This window comes from Oncorhynchus kisutch, unplaced genomic scaffold (genome assembly GCF_002021735.2).
Source record: "Oncorhynchus kisutch isolate 150728-3 unplaced genomic scaffold, Okis_V2 Okis04b-Okis11a_hom, whole genome shotgun sequence".
NCBI lineage: Eukaryota > Metazoa > Chordata > Actinopteri > Salmoniformes > Salmonidae > Oncorhynchus > Oncorhynchus kisutch.
This window is the reverse complement of record NW_022261981.1, coordinates 2,704,866-2,719,286: the sequence shown is the minus strand read 5'-3', so window position 1 is coordinate 2,719,286 and position 14,421 is coordinate 2,704,866. Positions and strand designations below refer to the sequence as shown.

The following is a 14,421-nucleotide window of genomic DNA, read 5'->3' as shown; positions in this document are numbered from 1 at the left end:
GAGTATTTAAATATTTAATTTTGCCGTTATAATAAGGTTGGTAGCAACATGGAAAATCATTGTGGAAATCTGTTGCAGTTCAAATCAACTACAAAATCCACAATGCAACGCTCTCTCTATGGGCTGGCTGGCTAGCTAGCAAGGAAATTTAGCTACACACAATAATACCGAAGATAATATCAGCATGTAAAGTAGATAGTTAGCTGTAAAATTGCCTAAATAAACAGCACTATCAATTGTGACCCATCACCTGGAATCAGTCCTATGTAGCAACATTTTACTTTCTATTTGATTTACATTGGATAAAAGTAGAGACTTGGGCTAGAAAATGTTATATCATACTACTACCAATACAAACATTGTCATTGCTGTAGTATGAATCTGCAGGTAGCTAAAGCTAACCAACTAGGATCAATGTTAGCTAGCTAACATTAGGCTATAACTAGCAATGCAAATGGATTTCTGATTCAAATAATATTACTGCACAGATTATACAGATTAGATAGCGAGCCAGCATGCTAACGTTCACTAGCTAGCAAACAGTACACTTTAACTTGCAATGAAAACAACTTTCTGACAAAATTAGAAACTTCGAATATCTGAAATTGTAGCTAAACTCTTAACGGTATACACTAATGAACGCTTCACCGGAACCATTTAACTCAGTTTTGTTTGTAGCTACATCTTGTTTGTCAGCGTTGTGTCAAGTCACTGCGGTTCACACAGACCGTGGCGTGGGCAGAAACTGATCTGTCGATAGCGCCTGCTAAATTCAGGCCATTAAAGAGAAAAGTAGCTAATCTTTTGTAGTTCTTCATGGCTAACATTATATCTTTCAAAAACGCTACAGTAGAAAGGATTATCAACATATACAGTATTGAGCAGCTCACGTTATAGACAGAAGTATGCTATATGGCAGACTAATCCAAACTCATCTCCCGGCATGTCCAGCCCATTCATTATGTCAGCCAATCATGGCTACCAGTTAGGTTCCTGTCTTTTTCCGTGGCTAAACCAACTAGGCTCATAATTTAACAATTTTATTCATATTTACAGATGGAATACAAGTTTGTTATTAATGCAAATCAAATCAAATCAAATTGATTTATATAGCCCTTCGTACATCAGCTGATATCTCAAAGTGCTGTACAGAAAGCCAGCCTAAAACCCCAAACAGCAAGCAATGCAGGTGTAGAAGCACGGTGGCTAGGAACAACTCCCTAGAAAGGCCAAAACCTAGGAAGAAACCTAGAGAGGAACCAGGCTATGTGGGGTGGCCAGTCCTCTTCTGGCTGTGCCGGGTGGAGATTATAACAGAACATGGCCAAGATGTTAAAATATTCATAAATGACCAGCATGGTCAAATAATAATAATCACAGGCAGAACAGTTGAAACTGGAGCAGCAGCACGGCCAGGTGGACTGGGGACAGCAAGGAGTCATCATGTCAGGTAGTCCTGAGGCATGGTCCTAGGGCTCAGGTCCTCCGAGAGAGAGAAAGAAAGAGAGAATTAGAGAGGGCATACTTAAATTCACACAGGACACCGGATAAGACAGGAGAAATACTCCAGATATAACAGACTGACCCCAGCCCCCCGACACATAAACTACTGCAGCATAAATACTGGAGGCTGAGGCCGGAGGGGTCAGGAGAGGAGGATATAACCCCACCCACTTTGCCAAAGCACAGCCCCCACACCACTAGAGGGATATCTTCAACCACCAACTTACCATCCTGAGACAAGGCAGAGTATAGCCCACAAAGATCTCCGCCACGGCACAACCCAAGGGGGGGCGTCAACCCAGACAGGAAGAGAACATCAGTGACTCAACCCACTCAAGTGACGCACCCCTCCTAGGAACGGTATGAAAGAGCCCCAGTAAGCCAGTGACACAGCCCCTGTAATAGGGTTAGAATCCCAGTGGAAAGAGGGGAACCGGCCAGGCAGAGACAGCAAGGGCGGTTCGTTGCTCCAGAGCCTTTCCGTTCACCTTCCCACTCCTGGGCCAGACTACACTCAATCATATGACCCACTGAAGAGATGAGTCTTCAGTAAAGATTTAAAGGTTGAGACCGAGTTTGCGTCTCTTACATGGGTAGGCAGACCATTCCATAAAAATTGAGCTCTATAGGAGAAAGCCCTGCTTCCAGCTGTTTGCTTAGAAATTCTAGGGACAATTAGGAGGCCTGCGTCTTGTGACCGTAGCGTATGTGTAGGTATGTACGGCAGGACCAAATCAGAAAGATAGGTAGGAGCAAGCCCATGTAATGCTTTGTAGGTTAGCAGTAAAACCTTGAAATCAGCCCTTGCTTTGACAGGAAGCCAGTGTAGAGAGGCTAGCACTGGAGTAATATGATCACATTTTTTGGTTCTAGTCAGGATTCTAGCAGCCGTATTTAGCACTAACTGAAGTTTATTTAGTGCTTTATCCGGGTAGCCGGAAAGTAGAGCATTGCAGTAGTCTAACCTAGAAGTGACAAAAGCATGGATTAATTTTTCTGCATCATTTTTGGACAGAAAGTTTCAGATTTTTGCAATGTTACGTAGATGGAAAAAGCTGTCCTTGAAATGGTCTTGATATGTTCTTCAAAAGAGAGATCAGGGTCCAGAGTAACGCCGAGGTCCTTCACAGTTTTATTTGAGACGACTGTACAACCATTGAGTGCACATGGAAGTTCACATGTTCCAGAAGGCATTTCTGCCATGCTACATCATTGGGCTCCACGGTGCATTCTGGGAAATTCCTGCACAAGGAGCGCTCTCCTTCAAGGAGTGAATGGGCGCTAGCTCAAAAACCCAACTTTAGCACCAATTTCATCAACCAGAAGTACAACATTACAATACTTCTCAGAGATGTGAGATAATTCACTTGCTATCTGTAATATCATATAGCTTTAGAATCGTGACATTATGTACTTTTGAGGGAAATTGGCAAGTTTCTTGATATATACACTGACTTTGAAGGGATTGCGTTACAATTAGCCTAGAAACCGCGTGACGCAGCATGACGACGTGAATGTGATTTGTCACAGTCTGCTGGGTGGGGCGTTATATTTCCCTTTCTTCATCTTCTTTCCATAGTATCTCAGGCAACAGCACCATGCAATGCACCCTGGGATAAAGAGGCAGACAAACAGGAAAAATGTGCTACATAGACCCTCCGTTAAATTACACATTTCTCGAGGTAGGAATATCCCAAAAATATAATCAAAGTCTTATTTGAGAGAAGACATTCTCCGGAGTTATGACATCGTCCAGTATTGAAATCTGACGTGTATGAGAGACGTTTTGGTGATCTAAAAGTTGTTTTCCTATTAACTTCCAGTGTAGTCAGAGCGACTTTATCACAGTGCTACGTCATAGCGGCCGGAGTGCTGCCTGCTTCAACGCCAATAACTCAGATACACGTGAAAACAGGATTTGACCCGGAGAATCCATAGAACATCCCTCAGAGATGCACAAAAACAATATAACTTTCAACATGGGTGAACCTTTCCTTTTAAGCAGTGGACTGTCTGTTGAATTGGACTGTAGACTAAAAGGCTTGTAGTGTTAATATTTTATCAGCTTCCTCAAGGAGGGCTTTACCTCAGAAGCTCCTACGCCTTTGGAATACAATCAAACACAAAGTGAGGATCAAGCTGGAGTGTGTCAAAAAGCCTGGTCAGATGACAACTTAATCCTCTTTTAATGAGGCCCCTTCCCTCTCCTCTCCTCCCCCTTCCTTCCTTCCCTCTCTTCTCCTTTCTTCCCCTTCTTTCCTCTGCCTTCCCTCCCCTCCCCACTGCTCTCCTCCCCCTCCCCCTTCCCTGTCCTCCCCCTTCCCCTTCCCTCTCCTTTCTTCCCCTTCTTTCCTCTGCCTTCCCTCTCCTCTTCTCTTCTCTCATCTGAGCCCTCTTATGCATGCCAGAACTGTCTTCCCCCTTCCCTCTCCTCCCCTTCCCTCTCAGGTAATCCTCCCCTCTCATGGCCAGACAGACAGACATATCTCAGGTAATCCTCTCCTCTCATGGCCAGACAGACAGACATATCTCAGGTCATCCTCCCCTCTCATGGCCAGACAGACATATCTCAGGTCATCCTCCCCTCTCATAGCCAGACAGACATATCTCAGGTAATCCTCTCCTCTCATGGCCAGACAGACAGACATATCTCAGGTAATTCTCCCCTCTCATGGCCAGACAGACAGACAGACCTCAGGTAAGCCTCCCCTCTCATGGCCAGACAGACAGACAGATCTCAGGTCATCTTCCCCTCTCATGACCAGACAGACAGACAGATCTTAGGTCATCTTCCCCTCTCATGACCAGACAGACAGACAGATCTTAGGTCATCCTCCCCTCGCATGACCAGACAGATAGACAGATCTTAGGTCATCCTCCCCTCGCATGACCAGACAGATAGACAGACAGACAGATCTCAGGTAATTCTCCCCTCTCATGGACAGACAGACAGACAGACAGACAGACAGACAGATCTCAGACCATCCTCAGCTCTGTAAGGAGACATTAAACGTTCTCCTTCCTAATCTGCTTTTATCAGCTGATAAACGTTAAGTGATGAGGGCTCCTTGATCTGTTCAGTTGGTCTTCCCGTCATTGACCCATTCCTAACAGGATTCACATCATTTAAAAGTAAAACATGAAACCTGGAAGTAGCCTACAATTAGGTTATTTAACTAAATTAATTCACCCTGTCTCTCCCCTCCCGCCCTCCTGCCCTCTGTCCCAGGTACCCCCGTGTTAATAAAGAGTCCCTCCCACCCTCCTGCCCTCTGTCCCAGGTACCCCCGTATTAATAAAGAGTCCCTCCTGCCCTCTGTCCCAGGTACCCCCATATGAATAAAGAGTCCTTCCTGCCCTCTGTCCCAGGTACCCCCGTATTAATAAAGAGTCCCTCCTGCCTGTGGCCACAGACATTGGTATGACGGGTGAGAACGCTGACGTGTGGTACCCTCCTGGCCACGGGGACATCTACGCCAGCTTCTACAACTCTGGTCTGCTGGATCAGCTCATCACAGAGGGCAAGGTACACGCACGCACGCACGCACGCACGCACACACACACACACACACACACACACACACACACACACACACACACACACACACACACACACACACACACACACACACACACACACACACACACACACACACACACACACACACACACACACACACACACACACACACACACACACACACACAGAGAGAGAGGCAAGGTTCTTTCAACGTGCTTTCCTCACCATCTTAAATAAGCATGCCCCTTTCAAAAAATGTAGAACTAAGAACAGATATAGCCCTTGGTTCACTCCAGACCTGAATGCCCTTGACCAGCACAAAAACATCCTGTGGCGGACTGCAATAGCATCGAATAGTCCCCGCGATATGCAACTGTTCAGGGAAGTCAGGAACCAGTACACGCAGTCAGTCAGGAAAGCTAAGGCCAGCTTTTTCAAACACACTGTTCTCCATGGACACTAAAGTCCATGGAGAACAAGAGCACCTCCTCCCAGCAGCCCACTGCACTGAGGCTAGGTAACACGGTCACCATCGATAAATCCATGATAATCAAACATTTCAATAAGCATTTCTCAACGGCTGGCCATGCCTTCCTCCTGGCAACCCCAACCCCGGCCAACAGCTCAGCTGGCCATGCCTTCCTCCTGGCAACCCCAACCCCGGCCAACAGCTCAGCTGGCCAGGGAAGTCAGGAACCAGTACACGCAGTCAGTCAGGAAAGCTAAGGCCAGCTTTTTCAAACACACTGTTCTCCATGGACACTAAAGTCCATGGAGAACAAGAGCACCTCCTCCCAGCAGCCCACTGCACTGAGGCTAGGTAACACGGTCACCATCGATAAATCCATGATAATCAAACATTTCAATAAGCATTTCTCAACGGCTGGCCATGCCTTCCTCCTGGCAACCCCAACCCCGGCCAACAGCTCAGCTGGCCATGCCTTCCTCCTGGCAACCCCAACCCCGGCCAACAGCTCAGCTGGCCATGCCTTCCTCCTGGCAACCCCAACCCCGGCCAACAGCTCAGCTGGCCATGCCTTCCTCCTGGCAACCCCAACCCCGGCCAACAGCTCAGCTGGCCATGCTTTCCTCTTGGCAACCCCAACCCCGGCCAACAGCTCCGCTGGCCATGCTTTCCTCCTGGCTACCCCAACCCCGGCCAACAGCTTCCCCCCCCCCCCCCCCCCGCAGCTACTCGCCCAAGCCTCCCCAGCTTCTCCTTTACCCAAATCCAGATAGCAGATGTTCTGAAAGAGCTGCAAAACCTGGACCCGTACAAATCAGCTGGGCTAGACAATCTGGACCCTCTCTTTCTAAAACTATCCGCCGCCATTGTTGCAACCCCTATTACCAGCCTGTTCAAACTCTCTTTCGTATCGTCTGAGATCCCCAAGGATTGGAAAGCTGCCGCGGTCATCCCCCTCTTCAAAGGGGGTGACACTCTAGACCCAAACTGTTATAGACCTAGAACTCCTGCCCTGCCTATCTAAGGCCTAGTTAATAAACAGATCACTGACCATTTCGAATCCCACCGTACCTTCTCCACTGTGCAATCCGGTTTCTGAGCTGGTCATGGGTGCACCTCAGCCACGCTCAAGGTACAAAATGATATCATAACTGCCATCGATAAAAGACAGTACTGTGCAGCAGTCTTCATCGTCCTGGCCAAGGCCTTCAACTCTGTCAATCACCGTATTCTTATCGGCAGACTCAATAGCCTTGGTTTTTCAAATGACTGCCTCGCCTGGTTCACCAACTTCTTCGCAGACAGTGTGTTCAGTTCAGTGTGTTCAGTGTGTCCTGTTGTGTCCTGTTGTCCGGACCTCTGGCAGTCTCTATGGGGGTATCACAGGGTTCAATTCTCGGGCCGACTCTTTTCTCTGTATATATCAACAATGTCGCTCTTGCTGCAGGTGATTCCCTGATCCACCACTACGCAGACGACACCATTCTGTATACATCTGGCCCTTCTTTGGACACTGTGTTAACTAACCTCCAAACGAGCTTCAATGCCATACAACACTCCTCCCGTGGCCTCAAACTGCTCTTAAATGCTAGTAAAACCAAATGCATGCTTTTCAACTGTTCACAGCCTGCACCCGCCCGCCTGACCACCATCACTACTCTGGACGGTTCTGACATAGAATATGTGGACAACTACAAATACCTATGTGTCTGGCTAGACTGTAAACTCTCCCTCCAGACTCATATCAAACATCTTCAATCAAAAATCAAATCTGGAATCGGCTTTCTATTTCACAACAAAGCCTTTCTATTTCACAACGAACACTTTCCTAATATTGAGTTGCACCCCAGGAAGACTAGCTGCTTTCGCAACAGCTAATGGGGATCCTGATAAAATCCCCCCCCCCCCTCTTCAGGAGTACATCATTGTGGATCCTGATAAAACCCCCCCCCCCCTCTTCAGGAGTACATCATTGTGGATCCTGATAAAATACCCCCCCCCCTCCCCCTCTTCAGGAGTACATCTTTGTGGATCCTAATAAAATACCCCCCCCCCCCCCTCTTCAGGAGTACATCTTTGTGGATCCTAATAAAATACCCCCCCCCCCCTCTTCAGGAGTACATCTTTGTGGATCCTAATAAAATACCCCCCCCCCCCTCTTCAGGAGTACATCTTTGTGTCTAACATTGACAACCTGGGTGCTACGGTGGACCTGAACATCCTGCATCACCTGGTGAGCCAGCCCAACGGGAAACGCTGTGAGTTCATCATGGAGGTCACCGACAAGACCCGCGCTGACGTCAAGGTGGGTGGCAGGAGGAGGGAGGCGTGTTGTATACCTTGTTGTGGTCTCTGTTAGTGGTTTATTCTGTCTTCTTCATTCACCTCTCACTATTAACACTTTGTCATCATTTTATTCACACTTTATAAACAGTTGATTCAATTGTTAATTCATTAATGTGGAATTGGTATATCTTCTTTCTTTTTTTACTTTTAAATTAATTATATATAATTATAATTATAATTATATATAGCCATTTACTTTTAAAGAATATAACGTATAAATAAATAATGAGCTTTAGTTAAACTCTACTACCACATCAGAACCCAAAATAACCTCTTTCTCTGTCTCTCTCTCTCTGTCTCTCTCTCTCTCTCTCTCTCTCTCTCTCTCTCTGTCTCTCTCTGTCTCTCTGTGTCTCTCTGTGTCTCTCTGTCTCTGTGTCTCTCTGTCTGTCTCTGTCTCTGTCTCTCTCTGTCTCTCTCTGACTCTCTCTGTCTCTCTCTGTCTCTCTCTGTCTTTCTCTGTCTCTCTCTGTCTCTCTGTGTCTCTCTGTCTCTGTGTCTCTCTGTCTGTCTCTTTCTCTGTCTTTCTCTCTCTGTCTCTCTGTGTTTCTGTCTCTGTGTCTCTGTGTCTCTCTCTCTGTCTGTCTCTCTGTCTCTCTAGGGCGGTACTCTTATTCAGTATGATAACAAGTTGCGTCTGCTGGAGATAGCCCAGGTCCCCAAGGCCCATGTAGATGAGTTCAAATCAGTCACCAAGTTCAAGATCTTCAACACCAACAACCTGTGGATCTCTCTGGGCGCCATCAAGAGGCTGCAGGAGCAGAACGCCATGGACATGGAGATCATCGTTAACCCCAAGGTGAGAGACCAGACGGGCAGGCATACACACACACACACACACACACACACACATATACACACACACACACACACACACACACACCGTGCAGGTTGTGCATAGGTCAACATACACACATACACACACACACACACTCACACACACACACACACACACACACACACCATGCAGGTTGTGCATGGGTCAACATGCACACACAAAACCCACTTAGCTCGGTACAGTTTGATGCTGTTTCGGTCAAGGCAGTCCAGCTCAGGTCAAACCAGCTGAATGTATATATTCTATGTCTCAAAATGACTAATAGAATCGACTGAGCCCCTTATCCATATGTTGGATCCACCAAATGGTTAATAGTCCAAATCAAATCAAATCATACACATGGTTAGCAGATGTTAATGCGAGTGTAGCGAAATGCTTGTGCTTCTAGTTCCGACAATGCAGTAATAACCAACGAGTAATCTATCCTAACAATTCCACAACAACTACCTTATACACACAAGTGTAAAGGGATGAAGAATATGTACATACAAATATATGAATGAGTGATGGTACAGAACGACATAGGCAAGATGCAGTAGATGGTATCGAGTACAGTATATACATATGAGATGAGTAATGTAGGGTATGTAAACATTATATTAAGTGGCATTGTTTAAAGTGGCTAGTGATACATTTATTATATAGATTTTTCCATAATTAATGTGGCTGGAGTTGAGTCAGTATGTTGCCAACAGCCACTCAATGTTAGTGATGGCTGTTTAACAGTCTGATGGCCTTGAGATAGAAGCTGTTTTTCAGTCTCTCGGTCCCAGCTTTGATGCACCTGTACTGACCTCGCCTTCTGGATGGTAGCTGGGGTGAACAGGCAGTGGCTCGGGTGGTTGTTGTTCTTGATGATCTTTTTGGCCTTCCTGTGACATCGGGTGGTGTAGGTGTCCTGGAGGGCAGGTAGTTTGCCCCCGGTGATGCGTTGTGCAGACCTCACTACCCTCTGGAGAGCCTTACGGTTGTGGGCGGAGCAGTTGCCGTACCAGGCGGTGATACAGCCTGACAGGATGCTCTCGATTGTGCATCTGTAGAAGTCTAATTTCAACAGCTGACCATTTTGAATAAATCAACTGTAAACTTGTCAATGAGGAGGCAGAGAGACGTGGTGCACAATTCCTCTTCAGTTACACTCCGACTCCAAAAACCTGCTCTGTTCCCACACTTCTCATCCCGTAAAGTAGGAACAAGTTAAGTATTTGGTCCCATATTCATAACACGCAATGACTACATCAAGCTTTGTGCCCAATAGAAATGAACGGTAAATCATGTATTGTGTCATTTTGGAGTCACTTTATTTGTAAATAAGAACATAATATGTTTCTAAACACTTCTACATTAATGTGGATTCTACCATGATTACAGATAGTCCTGAATTAATCATGAATAATGATGAGTGAGAAAGTTACAGATGCACAAATATCATACCCTCCCAAAAATGCTAACCTCCGCTGTTATTGTAATGGTGAGGTGTTAGCATCTCTTAGGGGTATGCTAACCTCCCCTGATATTGTAAGGCTGAGATGTTAGCATGTCTTGGGGGTATGCTAACCTCCCCTGTTATTGTAATGGTGAGGTGTTAGCATGCCTTAGGGGTATGCTAACCTCCCCTGTTATTGTAAGGCTGAGATGTTAGCCTGTCTTGGGGGTATGCTAACCTCCCCTGTTATTGTAAGGACGAGGTTAGCATGTCTTAGGGGTATGCTAACCTCCCCTGTTATTGTAAGGGCGAGATGTTAGCATGTCTTGGGGGTATGCTAACCTCCCCTGTTATTGTAAGGGTGAGATGTTAGCATGTATTAAGGGTAGGCTAACCTCCCCTGCATGGCTGTATTTACTAAGATTACACTTCTCATTCAAAGTGAATCGATTGACTGCTCTACGGTAAGGATGGCTGGTCGACGAATCACGATCAAATGATTCGTTGAGAGCCACGAGACAAAAGTACAAAGGTCTTTTAAAGCCAAGATACACTCCTTTAAACCTACATGACGAACAACCGATATATAGGACGGGTCACAAGGTTAAGATCTGTATGAAAGATATATATAATTCATAGCAGACAGTATCTGCTGTGTCAACAGTTTTCATTGTATAGACCAGTGTCTGGTCCTCCGACTCCAAACTGGAGCCATCTCTCCCTGGTACGGTATAGACCAGTGTCTGGTCCTCCGACTCCAAACTGGAGCCATCTCTCCCTGGTACGGTATAGACCAGTGTCTGGTCCTCCGACTCCAAACTGGAGCCATCTCTCCCTGGTACGGTATAGACCAGTGTCTGGTCCTCCGACTCCAAACTGGAGCCATCTCTCCCTGGTACGGTATAGACCAGTGTCTGGTCCTCCGACTCCAAACTGGAGCCATCTCTCCCTGGTACGGTATAGACCAGTGTCTGGTCCTCCGACTCCAAACTGGAGCCATCTCTCCCTGGTACGGTATAGACCAGTGTCTGGTCCTCCGACTCCAAACTGGAGCCATCTCTCCCTGGTACGGTATAGACCAGTGTCTGGTCCTCCGACTCCAAACTGGAACCATCTCTCCCTGGTACGGTATAGACCAGTGTCTGGTCCTCCGACTCCAAACTGGAGCCATCTCTCCCTGGTACGGTATAGACCAGTGTCTGGTCCTCCGACTCCAAACTGGAGCCATCTCTCCCTGGTACGGTATAGACCAGTGTCTGGTCCTCCGACTCCAAACTGGAGCCATCTCTCCCTGGTACGGTATAGACCAGTGTCTGGTCCTCCGACTCCAAACTGGAGCCATCTCTCCCTGGCACGGTATAGACCAGTGTCTGGTCCTCCGACTCCAAACTGGAGCCATCTCTCCCTGGCACGGTATAGACCAGTGTCTGGTCCTCCGACTCCAAACTGGAGCCATCTCTCCCTGGTACGGTATAGACCAGTGTCTGGTCCTCCGACTCCAAACTGGAACCATCTCTTCCTGGTACGGTATAGAACAGAAACATTAACTAATGCTCTGGAATGTTCTTTACAGAGTTACAGAGTGGAGCTGCCCTGAGACATTACAGAGTGACTCTGTCCTGAGACATTACAGAGTGACTCTGTCCTGAGACATTACAGAGTGACTCTGTCCTGAGACATTACAGAGTGGAGCTGCCCTGAGACATTACAGAGTGGCTCTGCCCTGAGACATTACAGAGTGGCTCTTCCCTGAGACATTACAGAATGGAGCTGCCCTGAGACATTACAGAGTGGAGCTGCCCTGAGACATTACAGAGTGGAGCTGCCCTGAGACATTACAGAGTGACTCTGCCCTGAGACATTACAGAGTGGCTCTGCCCTGAGACATTACAGAGTGACTCTGCCCTGAGACATTACAGAGTGGAGCTGCCCCGAGACATTACAGAGTGGCTCTGCCCTGAGACATTACAGAGTGGAGCTGCCCTGAGACATTACAGAGTGACTCTGCCCTGAGACATTACAGAGTGGAGCTGCCCTGAGACATTACAGAGACTGCTACTTCTATTGGATATACAATGCCTTGGGAAAGTATTCAGATCCCTTGACTTTTTCCACATTTTGTTACGTTACAGCCTTATTCTAAAATTGATTAAATTATCTACACACTGTACTCCATAATGGCAAAGTAAAAACAGGGTTTTAGAAATGTAAATATCATATTTACATAAGTATTTACTTTACTCAGTACTTTGTTGAAGCAGTGATCACAGCCTCCAGTCTTCTTGGGTATGACTCTACAAGCTTGGCACACGTGTATTTGGGGAGTTTCTCCCATTCTTCTCGGCAAATCCTCTCAAGCTCTGTCAGGTTGGATGGGGAGCGTTGCTGCACAGCTATTTTTAGGTCTCTCCAGAGATGTTCAAGTCCGGGCTCTGGCTGGGCCACACAAGGACATTTAGGACATTCAAGCCACTTCTGCTTTCTCTTAGCTGTGTGCTTAGGGTCATTGTCCTGTTAGAAGGTGAACCTTCGCCACAGCCTGAAGTCATGGGCACTCTGGAGCAGGATCAAGGATCTCTCTGTACTTTGCTCCGTTCATCTTTCCCACGATCCTGACTAGTCTCCCAGTCCCTGCCGCTGAAAAACATTCCCACGGCATGATGCTGCCACCACCGTGCTTCACCGTAGGGATGGTGCCAGTTTTTCTACAGATGTGACGCTTTGCATTCAGGCCAAAGAGTTCAATCTTGGTTTGATCAGACCAGAGAGTCTTGTTTCTCATGGTCTGAAAGGCTTTAGGTGCCTTTTGGCAAACTCCAAGCGGGCTGTCATGTGCCCTTTACTGAGGATTGGCTTCCATCTGGCCACTCTACCATAAAGGCCTGATTGGGGGAGTGATGCAGAGATGTTGTTAGATGTAGGTAACAGAACACTACTGTATATTATAGAACTACTGACCTGATGTTGTTAGCTAGTAGATGTAGGTAACAGAACACTACTGTATATTATAGAACTACTGACCTGATGTTGTTAACTAGTAGATGTAGGTAACAGAACACTACTGTATATTATAGAACTACTGACCTGATGTTGTTAGATGTAGGTAACAGAACACTACTGTATATTATAGAACTACTGACCTGATGTTGTTAGCTAGTAGATGTAGGTAACAGAACACTACTGTATATTATAGAACTACTGACCTGATGTTGTTAGCTAGTAGATGTAGGTAATAGGACACTACTGTATATTATAGAACTACTGACCTGATGTTGTTAGCTAGTAGATGTAGGTAACAGAACACTACTGTATATTATAGAACTACTGACCTGATGTTGTTAGATGTAGGTAACAGAACACTACTGTATATTATAGAACTACTGACCTGATGTTGTTAGATGTAGGTAACAGAACACTACTGTATATTATAGAACTACTGACCTGATGTTGTTAGATGTAGGTAACAGAACACTACTGTATATTATAGAACTACTGACCTGATGTTGTTAACTAGTAGATGTAGGTAACAGAACACTACTGTATATTATAGAACTACTGACCTGATGTTGTTAGATGTAGGTAACAGAACACTACTGTATATTATAGAACTACTGACCTGATGTTGTTAGCTAGTAGATGTAGGTAACAGAACACTACTGTATATTATAGAACTACTGACCTGATGTTGTTAGCTAGTAGATGTAGGTAACAGAACACTACTGTATATTATAGAACTACTGACCTGATGTTGTTAGCTAGTAGATGTAGGTAACAGAACACTACTGTATATTATAGAACTACTGACCTGATGTTGTTAGCTAGTAGATGTAGGTAATAGGACACTACTGTATATTATAGAACTACTGACCTGATGTTGTTAGCTAGTAGATGTAGGTAACAGAACACTACTGTATATTATAGAACTACTGACCTGATGTTGTTAGATGTAGGTAACAGAACACTACTGTATATTATAGAACTACTGACCTGATGTTGTTAGCTAGTAGATGTAGGTAATAGGACACTACTGTATATTATAGAACTACTGACCTGATGTTGTTAGCTAGTAGATGTAGTGAACAGAACACTACTGTATATTATAGAACTACTGACCTGATGTTGTTAGCTAGTAGATGTAGGTAACAGAACACTACTGTATATTATAGAACTACTGACCTGATGTTGTTAGCTAGTAGATGTAGGTAACAGAACACTACTGTATATTATAGAACTACTGACCTGATGTTGTTAGCTAGTAGATGTAGGTAACAGAACACTACTGTATATTATAGAACTACTGACCTGATGTTGTTAGCTAGTAG

The 14,421-nt window shown here is 45.7% G+C and overlaps 1 protein-coding gene across 2 annotated transcripts in view; it reads left to right on the top strand.

Annotated features, from left to right (window-relative positions):
• The window catches only part of LOC109877076 (UTP--glucose-1-phosphate uridylyltransferase-like), a 64,562-nt gene that overhangs the window by 38,926 nt on the left and 11,215 nt on the right, over positions 1–14,421 (top strand). For both annotated transcript variants that reach the window (XM_031813007.1, XM_031813006.1), the window contains exons 6-8: positions 4,873–5,029; positions 7,654–7,794; positions 8,437–8,634. In XM_031813007.1, the coding sequence (XP_031668867.1) occupies positions 4,873–5,029; positions 7,654–7,794; positions 8,437–8,634 (496 nt within the window). The remainder of the gene's footprint in view (positions 1–4,872; positions 5,030–7,653; positions 7,795–8,436; positions 8,635–14,421) is intronic.